Source organism: Lepisosteus platostomus, chromosome 16 (assembly GCF_059453375.1).
Source record: "Lepisosteus platostomus isolate fLepPlt1 chromosome 16, fLepPlt1.hap1, whole genome shotgun sequence".
Taxonomy (NCBI): domain Eukaryota; kingdom Metazoa; phylum Chordata; class Actinopteri; order Semionotiformes; family Lepisosteidae; genus Lepisosteus; species Lepisosteus platostomus.
In genome coordinates, this window is record NC_142626.1 from 4,054,241 (window position 1) to 4,081,299 (window position 27,059).

The following is a 27,059-nucleotide window of genomic DNA, read 5'->3' on the forward strand; positions in this document are numbered from 1 at the left end:
ATAGCACTTTTCTGGATACTCCACTCAAAGCACTTTACAGGTAATGGGAACTCCCCTCCACCACCACCAGTGTGTACCCCCACCTGGATGAGGCGCCAGTTCGCTCCCCACACCCCAGCTCTCAGTGGGGAGGAGAGCAGAGTGATGGAGCCAGTTCAGAGAGGGGGGTTATTAGGAGGCCATGATGGGTCAAGGCCAGGGGGGAAATTTGGCCAGGACACCGGGGTAACACCCCTACTCTTCTCGAGAAACGCCCTGGGGTTTTTAATGACCACAGAGAGTCAGGACCTCAGTTTTATGTCTCATCCGAAGGACGTCGCCTGTTTACAGTCTAGTGTCCCCCGTCACTATACTGGGGCATTAGGACCCACACAGACCGCAGGGTGAGCGCCCCCTGCTGGCCCCACTAACACCTCTTCCAGCAGCAGCCTCAGCTTTCCCAGGAGTCTCCCCCTCCAGGTACTGACCAGGCTCACACTGCTGAGCTTCAGTGGGGCTGCCAGTTGTGAGTTACAGGGTGATATGGCTGCTGCCATATCATATTTTAGACATAAAGCCCAAGAAGAATAAAATAAAGGAGCCTTCAATTCGGACGTGAAAAATTTATTTGAATCAAAAACGCCAAGCGAAGAAACAGGAGGGCCCGGAGGGGTTTTTTTTTCCGACAGGTCAGAATCGGCTGGAGGATTTCTATGGGAAGGAAACAAAAATTCTGGAAAGGTCGTGTCGGGAACCACGCAGGTCGCTTATGACCCGGCTGAGACTGCTGGGATACCATTGACGCCTCGCCCCCGCCACCTCAGCTCAGACAGACTTGAGAGAGCCGGATCCTTTCGGAGGTGTAATTAAATCGACCGGTTTTGCATTTTCCAGACTTTGCCGGCGAAAAATCTAGCTACAGGCGTTGGAAGTGTCTGCAGGGGTGTTTTTCGCACCCTAGCAGGGTCCCCTCAGACTCCAGGTCCTCCTCTGCAGGCCGTCCACCCCCACATTCACCTGGGTGCACAACCTGGCAGGCCATCATCTCTCGAAACTCCCACCCTGCGCCATCTTTCCAACCGGTAACAATGATATAAAAAAAAAAAAAACTGTTTTACCAGTTGCCACCTTTGCTTCTGATAGAAAAGCCCCAAAACAAAAACCGTGAGCTCCAAAAAATTAGCCCGACTCCCGAGTTTCGGCGCATCTCTGTTGTCGGAGATTTTACTTGACCGGCTCCCGAGATTTCATCTCGCCCGGATCTCGCGCCTTGGAGCAGCTCCAGAAATATCCCTTCCCGACCGGCACAGAAACAACCCCCTGCTGCCCAAACGAGTTCATTGCTCTCTTATCGGGTTCGTTGCTCAGTAGCCCCCGTGAATCAATTTGTACGGTATCCTACCGCACTCAAACCTGTTTCTTGGCCTCATCGGTACTTTAAAGTTAAGTGCTCCTGAATCAACAGGACCACCTGCTGGTGGGATTATCAGTTTTTCTATGCCCCACGGCTGGATCAGCGCTTGAAGACTTTCTTTTGAGGTGAATCCAGAGCTCTCCTCAGCTGTCGGAGAATATTTAGGTCATCTCTTGGACTCACGCTCCGATGGTAAGGTGAAGGGTTAAGTCTGGCAAGGGGATGGAGGGGGCGTGGCAGAAAGAGGGGGCGTGTCGGAGGCGGGGTCAGATCTTCACCACCTGGCCGGAGAGGCACGGGCTCCGCCTCCCTCCCCCGGCCAATGGGGGGCCGCGCTGAACGAGCAGCCGCCCGTAGGTCCCGCCCACCTGGCCCTTGGTCAGCCTGCCGGGGTTGACGCACACGCAGCCAATCACGTCCTGCGGGGGAGAGAGAGGGGGAGGGCCTTCGGTAAGAGGGGAGCTTAAAGGGGAGAGGCGCGCTGTAGGGGGGCCAGTCGAGCTGAAATCGACTCGCCTGGTGCACCTCCTGCAAAGCACTGCAGGACCAATGGAAAACTGATAAATCAGTCCCAATAGTGACCCTGATCTCCCCAGATCCTAAACTTCTTGTGACATAAGAAGGATCACAGCTAAGAGGAGCCATTCGGGTCATCCAGCCCATAGGGCAGTTAATTCATCCCAGGACCTCAGCCAGCAGCATCTCGAAAGAAGCCTTCAGCAAAACGGCTGGGCAGCATGTCCCAGACTCCCACCACCCTTTCAGTACTTCCCTATTCTGAGCTTTAAATGCGCATCTGCGTGGCACATCTTTACACAAAGGGTGGTAGGAGTGTGGAACGAGCTGCCCAGATGCCGCTGAAAAGCGGGCTGGATCAGCTGGCGATGAACTTCACGAGAAGCCAGAAAGCTCTCGGATGGGCTCCACGTGCCTGTTCCCACTCCCATGTGCTCCGTTTCAAATGCACTGCTCCAGAGAATCCAGACAATCTGATGTGTTGACTGTGGCCTTTCTATAATCTTGACAACCTGAATCAGGCCCCTCATAGTCTTCTCTGTTCAAGACTAAAAAGGATTATGTCCTTCAGCCTGTCAGTGTGGGACACCCCCTTAAGGCTAAAGAGACTCAGTTCCTCCAGACTGTCAGTGTGGGACAGTCCCTTCAGGCTAGAGAGACTCAGTTCCCCCAGCCTGTCAGTGTGGGAAGCTCCCTTCAGACTAAAGAGACTCACTTCCCCCAGCCTGTCAGAGTGGGACACTCCCTTCAGACTAAAGAGACGCAGTTCCTCCAGCCTGTCAGTGTGGGACACTCCCTTCAGACTAAAGAGACTCAGTTCCCTCAGCCTGTCAGTGTGGGACACTCCCTTCAGACTAAAGAGACTCAGTTCCTCCAGCCTGTCAGTGTGGGACACTCCCTTCAGACTAAAGAGACTCAGTTCCCTCAGCCTGTCAGTGTGGGACACTCCCTTCAGACTAAAGAGACTCAGTTCCCTCAGCCTGTCAGTGTGGGACACTCCCTTCAGGCTAAAGAGACTCAGTTCCTCCAGCCTGCCAGTTTCTCGCGAAGCTCAGGGCTTAACAAATCAGAGTAGAGACTTGAAACATACACAATGCAACTTTAACCCTTCAAAAAAAGATACAGACGAATTTCTTATCTCCTAAAATCTGATCACGCGCCGCAGATGCATCACCACCACTGAACACGTAGAAGCTTCTGAAACACCTTTCCAATGTCCCAGGCTCGGTCTGAACGGCGCCCCCTGGTGGTCAGAGCCGCTACCAGCAAGCGCCAGAATTACCGAACACCCCCTCCTGCTCAGGCTGGCACCCCACAGCCCCTCCGCTGCCTGGGGTGGTGGGCCCATCCACGTGTGTCTGACAGTGCCAGGGTGGCTCGCAGAGGAAGAGGGGAGGGAGGGCAAGGAGCTCTGTACCTTGACGAAGTAGCGGAGGTCGGAGGGCACGACGAGCACGTCGGGCGTGACGGGCATCTGGCCGTGGGACTGGAAGTGCTCGTAGTCCAGGTTGACGTCCACCGCAGGGGGGTACAGCGGGTAGTAGCTGCGGGCACAGGCAGAGCTGGTGAGGGGAACTGAAGGAGCCTGGCCGATGCGTGACGGGGGAAGGAAATAAGCGCCGCACAGGGCTCTGAAGCCTATTGATCCCATAACCCCTGCCCGGAAAATGTTTCAAGTTGGCGTTTTTTTTTTACCCACAATGTGTAAAAACCTTGTGACAACGCCCGATTCAAATGAAAAATAACAAGTTCTATCAAGTTACCACACATCCAGCGTCCTTGCAAAAGTATTCACCCCCCTCACCCTCTGTTACAGCACGGAACCATGATGCACTTTAATTTTTCCAATTCTTTTCTGGATTTGCTTCTGAATTCGTGTCGTGACATGTCTGGCTTGGGGGGTTTGGTCGCCCCTCACAGAGCACCATACAGAGTCCAATACATCTGGGCTCCGTGCTGGAACACATACAATGTGAAAAAGTCCAGGGTGGGGAGGGAATACTTTCACAAGGCACTGTATATAAATAATAATAATAATAATTAATTACACTTATATAGCGCTTTTCTGGACACTCCACTCAAAGGGCTTTACAGGTCATGGGGATCCCCTCCACCCCCAGCAGTGTGTACCCCCACCTGGATGATGCGACGGCAGCAGAACGGTCCCCACACATCAGCTCTCAGTGGGGAGGAGAGCAGAGTGATGTAGCCGATTCATAGAGGGGGATTATTAGGAGGCCATGATTGGTAAGGGCCAATTGGAAATTTGGCCAGGACACTGGGGTAACACCCCTACTCTTTTCGAGAAGCGCCCTGGGATTTTTTAATGACCACAGAGAGTCAGGACCTCGGTTTGACGTCTCATCCGAAGGACGGCGCCTGTTTACAGTATAGTGTCCCCCCTCACTATACTAGGACCCACACAGACTGCAGGGTGAGCGCCCCCTGCTGGCCCCACTAACACCTCTTCCAGCAGCAGCCTTAGTTTTTCCCAGGAGTCTCCCCTCCAGGTACTGACCAGGCTCCCACCTGCTGAGCTTCAGTAGGGCTGCCAGTTGTGAGTTGCAGGGTGATATGGCTGCTAGTATTGCTACAGATTTTGCTACACAATCCCACACACATTTTGCTACAAATCTGTTAATTTGTAATAATAATAATAATAATAATAATAATAATAATAATGTTATTTTATTATTATTAATAAGATGTTTCCTTTATTTGCACACTCCTAACATTATTCCTGCTACCGATCAGGCGAATGAGGAGTGGCCAAAATATTAGGACCCTCCCAGTCAACACTTGTTGCCAATTTGGGGGTACAGGGTGGCATCTCACCTCCTCTGGGTCAGGATGTGTCTCAGAATGCGGATTAACCGGTCCGATCCAGAAGCACTGCAAGAATCAGAAGAGAGAGAGAGAGAGAGAAGGGCAAGAGTTCAGCACGTCTGGAAAAGACTGGGGGTCCCGCGAACCCCAATTCCAGCCCCTGGGGGCTCCACATCTTCCGGCCAGCACCTAACATGTTGAGCTCCGTCTTGCTTCAGGCCGTATTTAAAACCACCAACGACTTTTCTTCATCGAGACATGACGTTTTCTCCCAGGTTATGGGACTATACTAATGGTTACAACAGAGAGGTGACTATTACTGGCCCACATGGATCGTCGGGCTATTTGCAGCCTAAGGACAGCAGAGCTACCACCTTACAGAATGAGCTGCCCAGAGATCTCCAGGGAAAACCTTGCTTTTTTTGGTGAACCAGTAGGTGGCGCTGTCCCCCCCAGTCCAATGCTACAGTATGCCGACTGCAAAGAGACAAGATCAATTGCGAGCACAAGAAGCAATTATCTTTCTTATTTTCAGTTAAAGCCCTTACAGGTGATCTGCTATAGGTCCAGACCAGATAGAGAGTAAAGCCGTTTGGAAGAGTATGGGTGCAACCCCAAGCTTTTACAATCTGGCCTCCTGATCTCCCCTAATTTAGTTGGTGAGGCAATTTCTCACTCCTCATCCTGACCTGCTGCACAGTGGGTGTTAAGAGTGCAAAATGGCTGCTGTGCGTCTCCCAGGTGGGGGCTGCCGGTGCAGAATGATCACTGTGTCTCCCAGTGGGTGGGCTGCTGGTGCAGAATGATCACTGTGTGTCTCCTAGTGGGTGGGCTGCTGGTGCAGAATGATCACTGTGTGTCTCCCAGGTGGGGGCTGCTGTTGCAGAATGATCACTGTGTGTCTCCCAGGTGGGGCTGCTGGTGCAGAATGAACACTGTGTGTCTCCTAGTGGGTGGGCTGCTGGTGCAGAATGATCACTGTGTGTCTCCCAGGTGGGGGCTGCTGTTGCAGAATGATCACTGTGTGTCTCCCAGGTGGGGCTGCTGGTGCAGAATGATCACTGTGTGTCTCCCAGGTGGGGGGCTGCTGGTGCAGAATGATCACTGTGTGTCTCCCAGGTGGGGGCTGCTGGTGGAGAATGATCACTGTGTCTCCCAGGTGGGGGCTGCTGGTGCAGAATGATCACTGTGTGTCTCCCAAATCCTGCCACTCTCTACGTAAAGAACACCATCCCATTTTCTGATCTAAAACATGATGATGCGCCAGTCCGCTCCCCACACCCCAGCTCTCACTGGGGAGGAGAGCAGAGTGATGAAGCCAGTTCAGAGAGGGGGGTTATTAGGAGGCCATGATGGGTAAAGGCCAGGGGGGGAATTTGGCCAGGACACTGGGGTAACACCCCTACTCTTCTCGAGAAACACCCTGGGATTTTTAATGACCACAGAGAGTCAGGACCTCAGTTTTATGTCTCATCTGAAGGACGGCGCCATTTTACAGTCTAGTGTCCCCATCTCTATACTGGGGCATCAGGACCCACACGGACCGCAGGGTGAGCGCCCCCTGCTGGCCCCACCAACACCTCTTCCAGCAGCAGCCTCAGCTTTCCCAGGAGCCTCCCCTCCAGGTACTGGCCAGGCTCCCACCTGCTGAGTCTCCAGTGGGGCTGCCAGCGGGGAGCTGCAGGGTGACAGGGCTGCGATCAGATCTTGGGGGTAAAGGAGATACCCCCAGGCGTCCCTCACCTGCTGATCTCCTCTGCTCCCATGTGGAAGAGGATGTCGGTAGAGGTCAGACCGAACGTCACGCCATCGATCAGCAAAGTGCAGGGGTCAGAGACGAAGGTCACCCGCTGAAACACACACACACACAGGAAACCGTTACCAGCTGCCCGGACAGTTCAAGTTCATCGTCATTATACCCATACGCAGGTACATGGTAAAACAAAATGCTATTTAGCTAGCTCTCAAGACAGTAAGAAGTACAAAAAAAATCCCAACAACTATACAATTGTATGAGAAAAGAAAGACAGAGACAACAGGCAGTGTGCAAACACAACATCAGACGTGCAAAATCGTACATCAAGTTAAGTTCCTGGGAGTTAACATCTCAGAGGACTTAACCTAGACCCACCACACCAACACCGTGGTCAGACCAGCGCGACAGCCCCTGTTCTTTCTCCGTAGGCTAAAGACGTTCGGAATGCCGTCACATATCCACGCCAACTGCTACAGGTGCACTATTGAGAACATCCTGACTGGTTGTATCACTGCCTGGAATGGGAGCTGTTCCGCTCGGGATCACAAAGTACTAGAGAGAGTCCTCATCACCGGCTGTGAGCTACCAGACATCCAGGAGATAATAATTATAATAATAATAATAATAATAATAATTGCTTACACTTATAGAGCGCTTTTCTGGACCCTCCACTCAAAGCGCTTTCCAGGTCATGGGGATCCCCTCCACCCCCCAGCAGTGTGTACCCCCACCTGGATGAGGCGCCAGTCCGCTCCCCCCACACCCCAGCTCTCAGTGGGGAGGAGAGCAGAGTGATGGAGCCAGTTCAGAGAGGGGGGTTATTAGGAGGCCATGATGGGTAAAGGCCAGGGGGGAAATTTGGCCAGGACACTGGGGTAACACCCCTACTCTTCTCGAGAAATGCCCTGGGATTTTTAATGACCACAGAGAGTCAGGACCTCGGTTTGACGTCTCATCTGAAGGACGGCGCCTGTTTACAGTCTAGTGTCCCCCGTCTCTATACTGGGGCATCAGGACCCACACAGACCGCAGGGTGAGCGCCCCCTGCTGGCCCCACTAACACCTCTTCCAGCAGCAGCCTCAGCTTTCCCAGGAGTCTCCCCTCCAGGTACTGACCAGGCTCATACCTGCTGAGCTCCAGTGGGTTACCAATTGTGAGTTGCAGGGTGATATGGCTGCTGGCTATTCAGATCTACTCAGCTAGATGTCTGAAGAAGGCCAGGTCCATTCTCAAGGACCCCAGTCATCCCAGTCACAAACTGTTTTCCCTCCTACCATCCGGTAAACGGTACCGAAGCATTCAGTCCAAGTCCAACAGACTACGGAACAGCTTCTACCATCCAGGCAATAAGACTGCTAAACAGCCAAACTGCAGCTCCTTCAGCAGATCACCTGTAATGGCTACACGGACACACAGTTTTCACTGTATTCAGCATAACTGCACTACTTGGATATATATTGCACACGCCAAGGACACAAAGCAGCCCGACTCATGTTGAGTTTGATTCCATTTCTATGCTCCACACAGACAGCACCACAGGTCCAGAATTGAACCCAGGGCCAGAGCGCTGTAAAGCAGTGAATGAAAAGCACTGCACCCCAGTACTACCCGATTAACGTACATTCTACTTCCTATAAAAAAGCTTTTCAAGATGTATGTGTCTATATTTTCTGTTAAACATGGCACTCCAGGATGCAATTTGGGCATTTAAGCTGGAAAAAATAATCAAGTAATAATAATAAGTAATAATTGCTTACACTTATATAGCGCTTTTCTGGACACTCCACTCAAAGCGCTTTACAGGTCATGGGGATCCCCTCCACCACCACCAATGGACAGGGTGAGCGCCCCCTGCTGGCCCCACTAACACCTCTTCCAGCAGCAACCTTAGTTTTTCCCAGGAGGTCTCCCATCCAGGTACTGACCAGGCTCACACCTGCTTAGCTTCAGTGGGCTGCCAGTTGCAGGGTGATATGGCTGCTGGCGTGTTTTACAAAGAGCTCCTGTCCTGTTTGCTGGTTTTCTACCCTTGAATGGACAGGACTGGTCCACCACTGGACACACAATGGTCCCAGCACAGCGCGAGTCCTCAGGGACACGTCAGCCCACCAAGAATGCAATGAACCACTAGATATTGGAACAAGGGCCTCACACACCGCATGTTAATTCAGAGATAAAAGCTGCTCACCTCTCTGTCCTCCTTGCTGAGGTCTGGGACGCTGAAGGGGGGCTGTGGGTAGACGAAGTGGTGATGGATGTCCCGCAGAGAGGGCACAATCACCAGGTGAGTGTTGACACTGTCAAGGAGAGAGCGAGAGAGTGCAAGACCCAATCAATCAATCCCCCAGTCGAGGAGAGAGCGAGTGTTCAAGACCCAATCAATCAATCCCACCATCAGAGAGAGAGCGAGTGTGCAAGACCCAATCAATCATTCCCCCCCATCAGATAGAGAGCAAGTGTTCAAGACCCAATCAAGCAATCCCACCATCAGAGAAAGAGCGAGTGTGCAAGACCCAATCAATTACTCCCACAGTTAAGGAGAGAGTGAGAGTGTGCAAGACCCAATCAATCAATCCCACCGTCAGATAGGGGGAGAGGGTGCAAGACCCAATCAATCAATCGCCCTCTCACAAAGCGAGAGCGAGAATGTTCAGGACAATTAAAGCAGTAAAGCAGTAGCAGATCAGGCCTTTTTCCTTAGCTTTCTGTGCACTGGAAAAGAAGCATCTTCTAATGCACCCCGCGTGACGCTTCACGCCAAGGCACATGAAAACGAGTCCAGCGCACTTGACCTCGCAGGTCACTTGATTGCTGGAGCAGGGCGACTCGTGAACCCATGGAAGCCAGTAGCTCACCTGGCCAATGCAGTGCGCCAATTCAGACAGCCCTAAGGGCGTTCTATCCCCTGCCATGTAATGCCGGCTTCCCAGGGGCAAGACAGTGACACCCCTGAGTCTTCGGCCCTCCTGGCTGACGGGACGCAGAGGGCAGCTGGGAAGAGGGCCCCCCCTAGAGGAGAAGCCGGGCGCCACCACCCAACTCCCACCACCTCACCCACCTTCTAGTGCCCTCCACGATGCTCCTCAGACAGCTCCGGAACGCCTCTTCGAAGGTGCCCGTCAGCTGGCACTTCTGTGGCGGGACAACAGAGAGAGACCGCTGATACCGCCGGCATCACGACCCACCACCCCCCCCTCCCGCCAGGGTCCCGGGTGCGAACACTCACTACCTCTGAGCCAGATCGGGACCAGACAGCACATGACTGCCCACATGTGGAGCGAGCTGGTACGTCAGCTCACAGATGAGCTTTCTTTACCGATTGATCTAGCCAGCAGCAGTACCGCCCTGCAGCTCACTGCTGGAGACTCAGCAAGTGGGAGCCTGGTCAGTACCTGGAGGGGGAGACTCCTGGGAAAGCTGAGGCTGCTGCTGGAAGAGGTGTTAGTGAGGCCAGCAGGGGGCGCTCACCCTGCGGTCTGTGTGGGTCCTGATGCCCCAGTATAGTGACGGGGACACTAGACTGTAAACAGGCGCCGTCCTTCGGATGAGACGTAAAACCGAGGTCCTGACTCTCTGTGGTCATTAAAAATCCCAGGGCGTTTCTCGAGAAGAGTAGGGGTGTTACCCCAGTGGCCAAATTTCCCCCCTGGCCTTTACCCATCATGGCCTCCTAATAACCCCCCTCTCTGAACTGGCTCCATCACTCTGCCCTCCTCCCCACTGAGAGCTGGGGTGTGGGGAGCGGACTGGCGCCTCATCCAGGTGGGGCTGCACACTGCTGGGGGTGGAGGGGGGGATCCCCAGGACCTGGAAAGAGCTCTGAGTGGAGTGTCCAGAAAGGCACTATATAAGTGTCAGGATTATTCTATCCGCAGACAGGGCGACTCGTCGGGGGGGAACCTGATCAGAGGGTTTCGAAAGGCGTGGGAGCTCACGATGGGTATAGACTCTTCCCTGCAACACAAACTTGCCCAGGGTTGGCCTAAGTCCACCGAACTCTCTCTCGGTTTATTATTCTGAACCGCCTACAAGATGGATCGTGTGCGTGAGTGCTGGTCTGGCGAATGCCCATCAACGGGCGCTGTGGCAGAGAAATCGGGACAGAACCGAGCAGAACCTCACCTCCACTTGCTCGTGCTTGGAATCCAGGAAAGGGCCGAGCTGCACCAGAGAAAGAGAGAGAGAGAGAGAGGAGAGCACGTCAGTAAGTGCGCATTGCAGCCCAGCAAACACTGGAAGGGAAGGACGATGCTGGTAAGACTCTCTTGCACGCCCCCTGCTGGAGAAAGCCCACATCTGCTCCCCCGGCAGGGATCAGCGGAGAGGAACACCTGCCGGGTCAAGGGTCAAGGGTCAAGGGTCATGGGTCAAAGAAAACGCGCGGCCCCTCACCAGCACACAGACGTCGGGCCGGTCCCTCTTGATGGTGTCGATCAGGTCCAGCAGGGGCTCGTAGCTCAGGCTGTCCGAGGGGGTGTAAGGTCCGCAGGCCACCAGGACCATCCGCGGCCCCGGTTCTGGAAGAGGAGGGGCAGAGGCGATCGCCACAGCACGGGGGGGGGGGGGGGAATGAGGGCCAGTGCGGTCTCCCATTCTCATGACCTCTCCCCCCCCCGGCCTTCAATGGCGGTCAGGACGATGGAGGTCTCTCCTACTGTGATGGAGACTGGGGGGCTGATTCCAGCCGAGGCTGGCCAAGGAAAGCTCTCGCCAACGGCTGGAGCGCCAGCGACGGTCTGCTCACGGGGTGATGGGATGGCCAGAGGGGGGTTTGCAATTCATGAGCACTTCCCCGAGACGGATCCATCACGTCAAGAGCAGACCGAGCGGAAAACGGTTCAGAGCCGAGACCCCTGAATCCTCAAGCATTCCTGACAGAGAACTGGACCCCTGGAGACGAGGATGAGATCCCCTGCGATAGTGGACACCCCTGAATCCTCAGCCCCGACAGACTGCTTGATTTAGACCCCTAGAAATGAGGATGAGACCCCCTGTGATAGTGGACACCCCTGAATCCACAGCCCAGACAGACTGCTTGAATTAGACCCCTAGAGACGAGGATGAGACCCCCTGTGACAGTGGACACCCCTGAATCCTCAGCCCAGACAGACTGCTTGAATTAGACCCCTAGAGACGAGGATGAGACCCCCTGTGACAGTGGACACCCTTGCATCCTCAGCCCCCTGACTGAGTGCTTGAATTAGACCCCTAGAGATGAGGATGAAACCCCCCTGTGACAGTGGACACCCCTGCATCCTCAGCCCCCTGACTGACTGCTTGAATTAGACCCCTAAAGACGAGTGACAGTGGACACCGTGACAGACCAGGCACAGTGCTCACAGTGACAGATACCCAGGGCCTCCCGAACTCAATAAAAGGGCAGTTCACCTTTGGGTAGGTCCTCCTCCGCAGGCTCCTCAGGACTGTGGAACGGCAGTGGGAGACCCTGACAATCCAGAGACAGAAGGAGAGAGACAGTGCGCTCTAGTCGGGCTGAATTAAATCGGAATCAGGTTAGCCCTCACACTGGCTGGCTCTCTCAAGCAACCTGACTAAGACTAAGACTAAGACTAAGACTAAGACTAAGACTAAGACTAAGACTAAGACTAAGACTAAGACTAAGACTAAGACTAAGACTAAGACTAAGACTAAGACTGACCGTCTGCTGGCTACAGTCCCTTTAAGTACTTTGTTTTCAGCGCTAAACCAGGGATGCGCTGGAACGGAACCTGTGCCTGTTAGAAGCTAACAGTTAAGCCCTCACGAAGCGTCTGGCTGTTCTCTGCTCCCACCACTCTCTGCGTAAAGAAGCGAGTGGTTCGTCGGGCTTACACGCACTTCCCCGTAGTTCCCCCCTCCTCTTGTGCCCGGCGGTCCGTGATGAAATCAAAGCGACTGATTTTTTATATAGCGCCTGTAGCGGCGAGGCTTATTAATAAGGCAGAATTAAGTGTTTCTGAGCTTCCCAAATGAGGCCCCATTTCTCTGTTCATCTCTGTGGTGCAGCCACAGAGAAACCATGCAGGGTGATTTAAGGTCCTAGGACAGCTCCCAAAGGGGGATGCACTTAGCTAAGCCTGGCTATCATGATCAATGGTTATCCATTGGCGCCTATCTGTCTAGGGAGTGCGAGTTGGACATCTGGACTGCATTACTAAGTGTCAGGACTAAGTGACTCATATCTCACCTTGATCAACCAATCAGGGACTGGTAGGGCCGAGTAACCCACGTGGGACTCTGATGCCCATGGAACTTTCAGCCAATCAATGAGCTGAAGTTCCTCCAGGTAAAAACAGGCAACACAGAGAGCCTGAGAGATTCAGAAAGGGAGATTCAACAAGATTCAGTAAGATTCTGGAGAGGATTCTGTGGACTGTTCAAAAGGGAATTCAAAGGAGAATTCCAGGGCAGGACGGCCCAGGAGCAGAAGGCTCCCAAGGGCAGGACATTCTCGCAGCGCGCCTCCTGACCATCCTGAGACTCAGCCCGGACAACCACGGAACGGCCAGTGTGTCCGAGTGCCAGAACTTTCCTTTGTTCTAAGAGTCTAGAGTGGAGGTTGCCAGAGAGTAACCACCAGCAGGCCTCGTGAACAGGTCGGAACTGTGGACAGCTGAATCACTATTCAGAACTAGCTCTTCATCGGGAACGAACCGGTCCTCTTCCTGACTTGCTGGGACCCACAGTCATCTTTTCTCCTGTGCACAAACTTTGCTAGTTAAAGCCAACAATGAGCATCAGCAGCGCACCGTCGCAAGCCGCACAGCACAGCCTGGCACGGAGCCAGAGAGCGCGGATTGGACAGCAACAGCCTGCAACTGTTTCTTTGTGCCTGCGGGAGATCTGAATCCCCAGAGATTGGATGAGTATTCAACTTCAATGCATTACAGCTCGAGAATTCAATTGTTATCCCAACCAGTTGATATCAATTTAATTCCTAAGAGTTATGTACTTGTTTGAGTATCTAATGTAGAAGTTATAACTAAGTTCATTTACGAAACGGTCTTAATGAATGATATACTGAACGTATGTCCTATTGATATGTGTAACACTTTGTAACTGACTGAATATATACCTTTTGTACTCTGATAACCCTCTCGATAAGATCTGTTAGTTTTATATGCATATTCTATGTATTAATAAATGTATCCTCGTGTATTAGTACCTGTGTGTGCGCGTTGTTTGAGTTATGTCGCATGGTTGGATTCTAAAGCCATCAAAAGAATCAACTTTGTGATTTACTGCTACAATTAATAATTGTCTCAGTAAATGCCCAAACCCTACAGAACTGGTGCCTTCAGAGAGCCACTATGATTACATATTTGGCGTCCCTGAACCGGTTTTCCCTACACGCCTTTCACAACAAGGTTGCGCCAAGGCGCTTAAAATCGACGAGCGGCTGCGGCCGACCGATTCGACTGCCGACCCCCTGAGCTGCTCAGGCCGCGGAGAGTTTTGTGAATCCTGGCTTTTCCCTCTAAACCGCGTCACAGGAGCGGCTCTCCTACGCTAGCGCTCAAAAACGCACAAAGCTCACTCCCGGCCTGGCACACACACACACAGCCTGCCGGACCCTCGCCCCGGCAGCCCTCGAAGGAGTTTGAGCCGGTCGGATCCGCGGCAAGACGGATCCTGCAGAGATCCGGTCAGTAGGAACCCGGGTCCGTTTTGGGAGCCCTCAAGACCCGTTCTGCTGTTGTGCGCGTTCCCAGCTGGCCACGCTTCTCCAGGGTCTCTCGACCGGAGGTGTCACTCATCTAGAATCTACTCTAGATTCAGCAACGTGACAGGGAACAGGGGTCTAATTAACGGTCTTGGTTCAATGCCCAGTGCTGACCTAACTGCGCAATTTTCTGACCTGGTTTACACCCTGTAGGGCACCAAAACTGTTACTGAGCGATCGTAAACCGTTTTTGCCCAGAAATTTCGCTCATCTTCAAGAATGGCTGTGGGGAAACGAGGGGGGACGGGGACGAGGTTAAGCTGTTGACTCTCTAGTCTTGTCTGTTACTCACCTGGTACAGCTTGGAGACCACCAGCCTCGTGCCTGTCGTGTTGATTCCCTCCAACACGACCACCTAGGAGGGAGAGAGGAAGGACGGCGATCGATTTCGGAGGATAAGCTTTTGGCGGGAACCCCCCCTTGTGCTGCGTGAGGCGAGCGGTAGAATTAATCTCACTTGAGTTTCACTGCCCCATCTCGCGTCCCTACACAAGTGAGAACGGGGGGGCATTTCGTTACGCAAAGAGTGGCGGGAGCGTGGAACAAGCTGCCCCGCCACATTATTAAAGAGAATGCCCTGGCCTCTTTCCGGAAAACGGCTGGACACGATCCTTGAATCGTGACGGGGGAGGGACAGCCCTGTACACAAAGGGCGGCGGGGGCGTGGAACAAGCCGCCCCGCCACGTTATGAAAGCCGGTACCCTGGCTACTTTCAAGAAATGGTGTGATAAGAGCCTTATAACGGGCGGCACCTCTCTACACAAAGGGTGGTGGGAGAGTGGAACAAGCTACCAACAAACAAACAGGAAACAGCTAGTTGAGACCAAGGAAATACTGACTACCATACAAGCTTGATGGGCTGAATTTTTTTCCTGACAAAACAAACATTTAGCTCCACCAGACTCTGTCACAGCTTTTTCCCCCCACAGGCTGTCTGGCTTCTCAACACCCTGCTACCTACTGGCATCCTCTCCAATTCCAACCCCCAGATTCTCTCTCCCTGTCTGTGTGTCTCATGGAGAGCAAGCTGGGGTCTGCGAATTATACAGCCGATAAAGTGAGCTGATCTCTGTGCTGCTAAATAAGCAGACTGCTGGCACATATCAACATAGAAATAAGAAAAGTGGGATTTCATGACAGTAATATTGGAAATCTGAAAGGGAAGCAGGGTGGTGCAGTTGTTAGCATTACTGCTTTGCACCACTGGAGACCTGAGCTCAATTCCTGGAAAGCTGTGTGTGTGGAGTTTGCATGTTCTCCCCACTTTTTATCGGGGTTTCTCCTGGGAGCTCCAGTTTACCTCCCACAGTCTTAAGACATGCTGCGGGGTGAATTCTGGGAGAATCGGCCCTGGCGTGAGTATGTCTGTCTGCGTCCTGTGATGGACTGGCGTCCTGTCCAGGGTGTACCCTGCCTTGCGCCTGTTGCTTGCTGGGATAGACTGCAGGTCCCCCACAATACAAATGGCCGACCCTACGCTCTGACCCCCAGCTTCTCTCTCCCTGTCTGTGTGTCTCCTGGAGAGCAAGCTGGGGTCTGTGAAAAGACAAATTCCTAATGCAAGAAATTGTATAGGGCCAATAAAGTGATCTGATCTTATCTATGTCAGTGTCTTGTCTGCTTTTCTTAGTACCACCATCCACAGTCTCCTCTTTTTATTGTATTCTTATTTATTGTTGTTTTCATTCTGTAAAGCGCTTTGAGAAGCCACCTTTAAAGACGCTATATAAAATAGTTTATTATTATATTACACTAAAACTTGAACCTGAAGTCATGCCATCTCTACGATGTTCCGAAAGTTCTTAAAGGGGGGGGGGGGGCTCTCTCCCTTATCATTCCGAACAAGTAGACGCCGGGGCTGGATTTGCACATGGAAAGAGCCCGTTCCCGAGCAGCACGGAGAGGAAGGGCGGGCGGGCGCTCACCTGGCCGGGGAAGAGGGAATACTCCCGGAGCTCGGACAGCTCCAGCGGCACCCGGCCCCCGCTGGAGTGCTCCAGATCCCCCTCCAGGACCACCGACTGGGCGTTCAGCTTCCCGTTGCTGTCGCAGCCCACCTGGCCCAGCACCGTCACCGTGTCCTGGGGGGCGAGAGCGGGGGATCGTGGGATTGAGCGACACAGCGCAGGGGGCAGGTGGCCGTTTCAGAACCCGGGTGAGAAATGAATGGTTTAGAACACGAATGCTGTTTTAATAATTATAATAATAATTCCTTAAACACACTGCTATAGAGCCTTTCTGGACTCTCCACTTGGAGCTCTGTCAGGTCATGGGGATCCCCTCCACCCCCAGCAGTGTGTACCCCCACCTGGATGAGGCACCAGTCCGCTCCCCACACCCCAGCTCTCAGTGGGGAGGAGAGCAGAGTGATGGAGCCAGTTCAGAGAGGGGGGGTTATTAGGAGGCCATGATGAGTAAAGGCCAGGGGGGAAATTTGGCCAGGACACCGGGGTAACACCCCTACTCTTCTCGAGAAACACCCTGGGATTTTTAATGACCACAGAGAGTCAGGACCTGTTTACAGTCTAGTGTCCCCCATCACTATACTGGGGCATTAGGACCCACACAGACCGCAGGGTGAGCGCCCCCTGCTGGCCCCACTAACACCTCTTCCACCAGCAGCCTCAGCTTTCCCAGGAGTCTCCCCCTCCAGGTACTGGCCAGGCTCACACCTGCTGAGTCTCCAGTGGGGCTGCCAGCGGTGAGCTGCAGGGTGATACGGCTGCAGACGACGCTTTAACAGTCTGAATAACAGGCGTTTGAAAGCCCATTCGCCTTTCCTTGACAAACAGCAGCACAACGAAAGAATCTGGAGTGGCACAGTCTTCTGAAGACGGATCGAGGGATGAAACTCAGGGGGGCCGACGATCGAGAGAGCAGGAGAGAGCCGTACCTGTGCAGGAAGACGGACAGAGGAGAACTCCTCGATGTTGAAGTGCGCTCTCAGCTCCTCTCCCAGCTCCTCGATCTTGTCCAGCAGCACTGAGAGACAGAAGGCAGAGGACAGCGCTATAAGACACACCGACGGGGTCAAACCAACTCCCACCTCCAGAACGGGGAGCGCACAGAGGGGCAGAGCCTCTCCAATAAACCTGTCAGGAGAGCAACTGCGGAGGTCCTACTGCCAGATCAAACGCCGAGCAGCAGGATTCTTTTTAGAAGGGGATTTATTCGTCTCAAGTTTTCGAAACCAAAACACTATGACAACATTAGTAACCCCCCCCCAGCCCTATTTAAAAATGGTATCTCCCTCCGATTTAAAGCTACAAGACCCTACTTTTAAAAGTGCTACATAAAATCATTTTTAAAAATGATTAGTTCCACTCAAGAACAGGACAGCTGTGAGGGAGAAACTACTGTGCAGTAAAGGTCAGACAAGCAGCACTCCAGAACAGGAATCAACTGCCTGTGCCTCTCGCCTGCGACTTAAAAACCAGCCCTCTAAGAGAAAGCGATGATCTCATCAAGTTCCTTTCTTGGAAACTGCCTGTCTGTGGACGTATGAAAAAGAACTGAATGTTCTGATGATCGTTTACATCGTCTGCACACAAGAAACCGCCAAAAGGTCAAACAGAATGATAGGACATGGAGTTCAAAGAAGGTTAAAATGATATCAAAACACTAGTCAGGCCTTATTTCATGTCATGTTTCTGCGCTGGAAGGCCAGATTAAAGTAACAAGACTAGGTTCAGGGCTGAAGGGAGTGTCCCACATTAACAGGCTGAGGGAACTGAGTCTCTTTAGTCTGAAGGGAGTGCCCCACACTGCCAGGCTGGAGGAACTGAGTCTCTTTAGTCTGAAGGGAGTGTCCCCACACTGCCAGGCTGGAGGAACTGAGTCTCTTTAGTCTGAAGGGAGTGTCCCACACTGACAGGCTGGAGGAACTGAGTCTCTTTAGTCTGAAGGGAGTATCCCCACACTGCCAGGCCGGTGGAACTGGGTCACTTTAGTCTGAAGGGAGTGTCCCACACTGACAGGCTGGGGGAACTGAGTCCCTTTAGCCTGAAGGGAGTAGCCCACACTGACAGGCTGAAGGAACTGAGTCTCTTTAGTCTGATGGCAGTGTCCCACACTGACAGGCTGAGGGAACTGAGTCTCTTTAGTCTGAAGTCCCACACTAGGAACAAACTCTGAAACACTAACCCAGACGACACACATAGAAGCTACACGGAGCACATTTCAAACCCAGAATGGGGGAGGGGGGGGGGGGGGGCACTTCTTTACACAAAGGATGGTGGGAGTGTGGAACAAGCTGCCCAGCCACGCTGTTGAGGCCGAGACTCAGGTTTCCTTCCAGACGAGGAGATTCTTAGGTCAATCCGTGAATTTAGCTCGATGGATCAACGGACCTCCCCTCACCTGTAACCTCCGATATGCGAGAGCCCCAATGTGTGCTGCCCCAGCTCCCAGATCTTCTATTCAGGGGGTGTCGGGGCCCCTAGTAGGGCTAACTGACGGCGCAAAGCACGACCGCCCACCAGGTGGCGCCGATCCAGACTCACCGTCCCGGATATCCCGGAGCTTCTGGAACATGAACTTGTAGGGGTGGGTGAGGGGCCCCTCGGCCCCCCCCAGGGGCCTCACCGCGACTCTCGGGCCCCCCCTGCCCGACCAGGAAGCGCCCTCCACCGCGCCGAGCGAGGCCACCACGTCCCCGCGGCCCGCGCGGGCGCTGTACTTCTGGGAGGAGGCCACACTGCGGGGAAGAGAGGATTCTAATAACAACAACTCCTTACGCTTCTATAACGCCTTTCTGGACCCTCCGCTCAGAGCTCTGTACAGGTCATGGGGATCCCCTCCACCCCCAGCAGTGTGTACCCCCACCTGGATGAGGCGCCAGTCCGCTCCCCACACCCCAGCTCTCAGTGGGGAGGAGAGCAGAGTGATGGAGCCAGTTCAGAGAGGGGGGTTATTAGGAGGCCATGATGGGTAAAGGCCAGGGGGGAAATTTGGCCAGGACACTGGGGTAACACCCCTACTCTTCTCGAGAAACACCCTGGGATTTTTAATGACCGCAGAGAGTCAGGACCTCGGTTTTATGTCTCATCCGAAGGAAGGCGCCTGTTTACAGTCTAGTGTCCCCCGTCACTATACTGGGGCATCAGGACCCACACAGACCGCAGGGTGAGCGCCCCCTGCTGGCCCCACTAACACCTCTTCCAGCAGCAACCTTAGTTTGTGTGTGTGTGTGTGTGTCACTCAGTGACACTCAGTCACTCATAGTCACTCAGGAGCCACCCTCTTCAGATCAAGTCCTTAACTCGCTGGAGGTTGGAAGCCCGTTTGAAAATATAAACGAAAAAGGGACAACGGAAATAATCATTTCAGCCCTAATGGGCACTTTTAGGGGCATTTTATCCAGCTGGCATCGGCTGGCTCCTCTTCTTGTGAGACAGAGAATTGCCGCAGAACTGGGAAATGGCATGCGTTGTGTTAATTTTCATTTCATCCCATCCATCGCCGGCCACAGATATCCGGATCTGTGGAAAAGTTTGCGGCGTCGAACCCGAGTCTGCCCTACCTGGGGGAGAAGCTGGCGGGGGAGAGCAGGGCCCGCGGGCTGGGCAGCGCCGGCAGGCTCCTCTTGGAGCGCGGGTTCTCTGGAGTGGACAGGGGGCGCTTCTGAGAGCCCTGAAACACACACACACTCGGTCAGACAGTCCCGAGAGCCCTGAAACACACACACACACTCGGTCAGATAGTCCCGAGAGCCCTGAAACACACACACACACTCGGTCAGATAGTCCCGAGAGCCCTGAAACACACACACACACTCGGTCAGATAGTCCTGAGAGCCCTGAAACACACACACACACACTCGGTCAGATAGTCCTGAGAGCCCTGGAACACACACACACACACACACACACACACACACACACACACACGGTCAGACAGTCCTGAGAGCCCTGACACAGACACACACACACGGTCAGACAGTCCTGAGAGCCCTGACACAGACACACACACACGGTCAGACAGTCCTGAGAGCCCTGACACACACACACACACACACACACACACACACACACGGTCAGACAGTCCTGAGAGCCCTGACACACACACACACACACACACACACACACACACACACACACACACACACACGGTCAGATAGTCCTGAGAGCCCTGAAACACACACACACACACACACACACACACACACACACACACACACACACACACACACACACACACACACGGTCAGACAGTCCTGAGAGCCCTGACACACAGACACACAGACACACAGACACACAGACACACAGACACACAGACACACAGACACACAGACACACACTCTGTCAGATAGTCCTGAGAGCCCTGACACACAGACACACAGACACACAGACACACAGACACACAGACACACAGACACACACTCTGTCAGATAGTCCTGAGAGTCCTAAAACACTCACACACACACACACACACACACACGGTCAGATAGTTCTCAGAGCCCTGACATACACGTGTGTTCTGCAATACAGATGTGCTCCAGTGTGTCCAGCTTGTTCCAGACACCCTCTACTCTTCATGTAAAGATGGAGTGTGTCTGAACAGGCAGACGTCACCTCCAAATACACTGACTTCCTGCACCAGCTAGAAAAATGTTTTGAAAAGATGCTGTAGCCTGAAAAGAATGATACCAACACATAAACGGTCCCTTCTATGCCTTATGACAAATATGCGGTTTGGGATCCAGGTGTTGGCACCTGAATCAAAGGATCAATAACGACACCAATGACAATCTCGTGGGTGTTCCCTATGTTTGCCTGGACTCTCACCTTCGCTGGGGTGGAATAATAATCCATTAGGCTTTCATCTTCTTCTTCTGCCTGGATCCTGGCATCCAAAGTTAAAGAAAATGCAGACCTTGCCCTGCACAAACTCTCAGGAACGGGTCTTTGCACAAACACACTCCCGTCCTTACGTAAAGGGTAGCGGGTGTCTGGAACAGCGGTGGAGCTTCGTCACCGGACCGGAAGATCAAAAAAGTGACAATCCGTTCATCTGTTCAAGACTCCCGCCACTCTTGGGGTAAAGTAGCCCCTCCCGCTTGGGGCGGACACCAAACTCAAATGCACAGATGTTTACAAAATCGCGAGTCCAAATAAAATGCAGTGTTTTTCTCCACTCTGCCCTCTGATTGCTTGTCTGGGAGGAACACACCCAAGCAGTTTTCATTATCTGGGCATTTTTCTGTCCGGGGCTGTGATAGTGTGTCTCAGTCCCTCTGCTCCCGACAGATTTTTGCTGGGACCTGCGGACCACGTGCTAAAGGACTCGAGTGGCAGAGGCAGAGTGATTTTCCGGGAGGATCCTGAAATTGTCGCCTTTCGATCGCTCAAGGGGAACCGTAGTCCCAGTTTTTCACACCGGTTACTTTCTCTCGTGACAAAATAAAACGGGTTCTAGAACATGTTGACAAATTCTGAATGCAGCACAAAACCGTGAATTTAGGGAAAGTACTGCAAGAGCTCATGAAAACTGAGACGTGAAGAGGCCCTTCCTGCTCACTAGTCCCTGTGCTGACTAATGTACTGAGATGTGAAGCAGCCCTTCCTGCTCACTAGTCCCTGTACTGACTAATGGACTGAGATGTGAAGAGGCCCTTCCTGCTCACTAGTCCCTGTACTGACTAATGTACTGAGATGTGAAGCAGCCCTTCCTGCTCACTAGTCCCTGTACTGACTAATGGACTGAGATGTGAAGCGGCCCTACCTGCTCACTAGTCCCTGTACTGACTAATGTACTGAGATGTGAAGCGGCCCTTCCTGCTCACTAGTCCCTGTGATGACTAATGTACTGAGATGTGAAGCAGCCCTTCCTGCTCACTAGTCCCCATACTGACTAATGTACTGAGATGTGAAGCGGCCCTTCCTGCTCACTAGTCCCTGTACTGACTAATGTACTGAGATGTGAAGAGGCCCTTCCTGCTCACTAGTCCCTGTACTGACTAATGGACTGAGATGTGAAGAGGCCCTTCCTGCTCACTAGTCCCTGTACTGACTAATGGACTGAGATGTGAAGCAGCCCTTCCTGCTCACTAGTCCCTGTACTGACTAATGGACTGAGATGTGAAGCGGCCCTACCTGCTCACTAGTCCCTGTACTGACTAATGTACTGAGATGTGAAGCGGCCCTTCCTGCTCACTAGTCCCTGTGATGACTAATGTACTGAGATGTGAAGCAGCCCTTCCTGCTCACTAGTCCCCATACTGACTAATGTACTGAGATGTGAAGCGGCCCTTCCTGCTCACTAGTCCCTGTACTGACTAATGTACTGAGATGTACGAGTGAATAAGTCCAGGTTGTGCAGCAGACATTTCACCGCAGAAATGTTCCAGCGTGATCCGCAGGCAGAGTTAACCAGTGAGTAGTATTTGCCAGTGAAACCGTCTGGGAGAGGAGAGCAGAATTTCTACTGGATTAGAAGAGCTGGACTCACAAGCCTGCTTGTTTACAGGGTCACAGGGCCGCTTCACCTCACCGGAAGTCCTGCTGCCTCGTTCTGAATCGCAGACCTGGAAACGTCTTCTCGTTTGTGATGTCAACTGGAGGTTTTACAAGCCACTGTGTCCAATCGACTTTCATTGTGGTTTGAGAGGCGCTCATCAGCCCTGACTCCTTCTAACCCTGAAATCTAAAAACAGTGTTACAGCTGCCCTTTGAACACTGAGCGCCGGAAGACTGCGGCGCAGGCCAACTGCACTAGATCTTCACTCTCCTGAGAGAAAAGGGACGAGCTCGCTGTCCTAGATGCCCCCGCAAGGCAGAGCCCAGAACTCTGACTGGTATAATAATAATAATTGCTTACACTTCTATAGCGCTTTTCTGGACACTCCACTCAAAGCGCTTTACAGGTCATGGGGATCCCCTCCACCCCCAGCAGTGTGTACCCCCACCTGGATGAGGCGCCAATCCGCTCCCCACACCCCAGCTCTCAGTGGGGAGGAGAGCAGAGTGATGGAGCCAGTTCAGAGAGGGGGGTTATTAGGAGGCCATGATGGGTAAAGGCCAGGGGGGTAAATTTGGCCAGGACACCGGGGTAACACCCCTACTCTTCTCGAGAAACGCCCTGGGATTTTCCTGCCTAGAAAACTGGATGAGCTCTGGCTCAAATACGAACCACCTACTGAAATGATGAAGCATAGCCTGGTGGCCCTCAGCAAATTCTGACCAATCCCATTCAACTGCCCAACACCATCCAAACCTACTGATGACTCAGCAAACTCTGATGAATCCTGTTCAACTAGCCAACTCCAAGACTGTTGATGACTCGGCAAATCCCGACAACCAATTCAGCTGGCCAAACGAAAGGATCATTTAACCCGGAGACCCCGGATCTCCCCAGAAAGGCCGCCGCCTGGCTGGAAGGATACATCTCCTGCAGCGAGTGCAGGTCCCTGGGCTTGTCCAGACGCAGGTCCTTCTTGGCCAGGCTGGGCCGCGACTTGGAGGTCCTCTTGTTCAGCACCTGGGAGGCAGGGAGAGAACGGACACACGTCACGCCCAGGAGCTGCCCTCTCCCCTCTCCTCAAGGGGTGTGGACTTCGCCGACAGCGCGCACAGGCGGGGGTCCGCTCACCTCATGCTCGAAGACTTCCAGGTTCTCCAAGCTGAGGGTCAGGCCGCTCTTGGTCGTGCTGAAGGCCACCCACTCCAGGACGATAGTGTCCGCCTGCAGGCGGTGACAGATGCATTGCTCCAGCACTGAGAGAGACAGAGAGAACAGGCAGATGAGCCACTACAGACGCCATACTGTCTCCCCACTGCATCATGGGAAATACACTGCTCCAGCACTGAGAGAGACGGAGAGAACAGACAGGTGAGCCACTACAGATGCCATACTGTCTCCCCACTGCATCATGGGAAATACACTGCTCCAGCACTGAGAGAGACAGAGAGAGAACAGACAGGTGAGCCACTACAGACGTCATACTGTCTCCCCACTGCATCATGGGAAATACACTGCTCCAGCACTGAGAGAGACAGAGAGAGAACAGACAGGTGAGCCACTACAGACGCCATACTGTCTCCCCACTGCATCATGGGAAATACACTGCTCCAGCACTGAGAGAGACAGAGAGAACAGACTGGTGAGCCACTACAGACGCCATACTGTCTCCCTACCACATCATGGGAAATACACTGCTCCAACACCGAGAGAGAACAGATAGGTGAGCCACTACAGAAGCCATACTATCTCCCCACTGCATCATGGGAAATACACTGCTCCAGCACTGAGAGAGACAGAGAGAACAGACAGGTGAGCCACTACAGACGTCATACTGTCTCCCCACTGCATCATGGGAAATACACTGCTCCAGCACTGAGAGAGACAGAGAGAACAGACAGGTGAGCCACTACAGACGACATACTGTCTCCCCACTGCATCATGGGAAATACACTGCTCCAGCACTGAGAGAGACAGAGAGGGAACAGACAGGTGAGCCACTACAGACGTCATCCTGTCTCCCCACTGCATCATGGGAAATACACTGCTCCAGCACTGAGAGAGACAAGAGAACAGGCAGGTGAGCCACTACAGACGTCATCCTGTCTCCCCACTGCATCATGGGAAATACACTGCTCCAGCACTGAGAGAGACAAGAGAACAGGCAGGTGAGCCACTACAGACGTCATCCTGTCTCCCCACTGCATCATGGGAAATACACTGCTCCAGCACTGAGAGAGACAAGAGAACAGGCAGGTGAGCCACTACAGACGTCATCCTGTCTCCCCACTGCATCATGGGAAATACACTGCTCCAGCACTATATTTTTAACTGACTGAAGCCTAATGTATTGCTGGCAGTATTGCTTTCAGTCAGAAGTTTCCAGTTATGACATGGATGCTGTCGGACGGCGAAGAGAAAAGCTGTCCCTGTTTCAGGCAAAGGCACTCGCTCACAGGGCGCCTCAGTCCCATGGAGAAAAAAAAAAAACTTTCTGGACGGAGTCGCACACTCCTATGAAAAAAAGAGCCCAATACTGACATTTGTTTGAAAGAAAACGATGTCAAGTTTCAGCCCCATCGGAAGCAATACTAAAACATCATTCGTCATCAATTTAATTATAACAACGTATAATGGCCCGTTATTTCATACACAAAACGCCGCGGTCTGGGAAGACTCCTCTGCTTGAGCATTTTTAAAACTGGATGTAAAAGAATATCTACAGTATTTCAAAATGTAAAAAACATGAAAGCGGTGCGGACGTGATCTTTATTTTATGTGTTCCAACTTTTTCTATAATTTGAATTTATTTGGTCCTATGTGCCCCCACCGGCGATGTTTTTGTCTTGAAATGTGACTTGCTTGTATTCTAATCGTTGTGATTGTTTATGCATCAATAATTGATTTAAAAAAAAAAAAAAAAACGGCTCCCCCGCACCCCGAGCAGCGAGAGGGGGGTTTAACTGCGGGTGAGAGGTCAAACACCCCCCCAAAAAATGCGCAGCGATCTGGCAAGATCACCCCATAACTGGACCCAGCAATGAAGACGAATCGCTTACGTCTGTCCAGCACCGCCGATCCCTCGCCGCAGTCGATATCGAAGGTCTTCAGCTCCGTGTCGATGCTCTCGGCCGTGACGGCTGCCATCTTCCCCGCGGCTGCAGGGCGCCCAGCTCGGCTGCAAGTATCCGGACCCTGACGGGGGCGATTCTCCGCGCCGTTTGCAGGGAGGCGACCGCTCACGACCTGCGCTGAGTCTGCGAATTACAGCCTGTTTCTGGAATCGGTTTTTTTTTTTTTTGCAATGCTCCTTCTTACAAACCCAGCTGCACCGTCCTCTCTCTTTTTTTTTTGCCGCGAAAAGAGAATCTCCCGCCGGCGTCGTCACGCTTTACGACAACCTCCCCTAGCAACCAATCAGAACGCCGCGCTTCCGGCGTGGCCCAGACCATCGATATAAGACGCCTAGATAGGTAAAAGACTCGGTGGGCGAACCCAACGGCCATATTGCTTAGGTACAGTTTTTTTTTAATGCTTTCTAACCATTAACAAAACATAATATCAATAATAATAATAATTGCTTACACTTATATAGAGCTTTTCTGGACACTCCCCACACCCCAGCTCTCAGTGGGGAGGAGAGCAGAGTGATTTAGCCAGTTCAGAGAGGGGGGTTATTAGGAGGCCATGATGGGTAAAGGCCAGGGGGGAAATTTGGCCAGGATGCCAAATGGAGATTTAACTAAATAAAATATTGTATGCATACATTTTAAGAATAGTTCTTTACTAAACTATTCGTAAGATTAAGATTAAAGATTAAGATTCGTAAGACTCCCAGCAATACTTTCATGGTGTCTCCATCACCTCCACCCCTCAGACTTCACTCCTCTGACTCTGATCTCCTGTCTGTCCCCCCCCAAGCTCGTCTACACTCTGGGGGCGACAGGGTCTTCTCCTGCTGCGCCCCAGAGCTCTGGAGTTCTGTCCCCAAGGATATCACAGCCACCTTCTCTAAACTCCCTCAAATCCAGACTCCATTCTTTCTCCGTTATCAGAAGGACTTTATGTCATTGGCATCTGTGCCTGCTTCTTCTACTGCATTCTAAACCCTTGTTTTTAACTGAGCTGATTTCATAATCAGTTGTCTTCATGATCTTTTTCCCCATCTCAATTTCCCATGATGCAGTGGGGAGACAGTATGGCGTCTGTAGTGGCTCACCTGTCTGTTCTCTCTCAGTTCTGGAGCAGTGTATTTCCCAAGATGCAGTGGGGAGACAGTATGGCGTCTGTAGTGGCTCACCTGTCTGTTCTCTCTCAGTTCTGGAGCAGTGTATTTCCCATGATGCAGTGGGGAGACAGTATGACGTCTGTAGTGGCTCACCTGCT

The 27,059-nt window shown here is 52.6% G+C and overlaps 1 protein-coding gene across 1 annotated transcript; it reads right to left on the reverse strand.

Moving 5' to 3' along the window:
• Positions 1-1,077: 1,077 nt before the first annotated feature.
• Positions 1,078-26,073, reverse strand: pola2 (polymerase (DNA directed), alpha 2). Its single transcript, XM_088608661.1, has 18 exons — positions 25,733-26,073; positions 23,805-23,929; positions 23,599-23,693; positions 21,002-21,059; positions 19,738-19,847; positions 18,719-18,912; positions 17,110-17,198; positions 16,142-16,297; positions 14,508-14,570; positions 11,881-11,938; positions 10,885-11,009; positions 10,615-10,653; positions 9,551-9,624; positions 8,681-8,789; positions 6,479-6,585; positions 4,745-4,801; positions 3,327-3,453; positions 1,078-1,812 (listed from the first exon to the last, which is right to left on the reverse strand). The coding sequence occupies exons 1-18, from the start codon at positions 25,818-25,820 to the stop codon at positions 1,660-1,662; spliced, it is 1,827 nt and encodes a 608-aa protein (XP_088464787.1). The 5' UTR covers positions 25,821-26,073; the 3' UTR covers positions 1,078-1,659.
• Between the last annotated feature and the right edge of the window lie 986 nt (positions 26,074-27,059).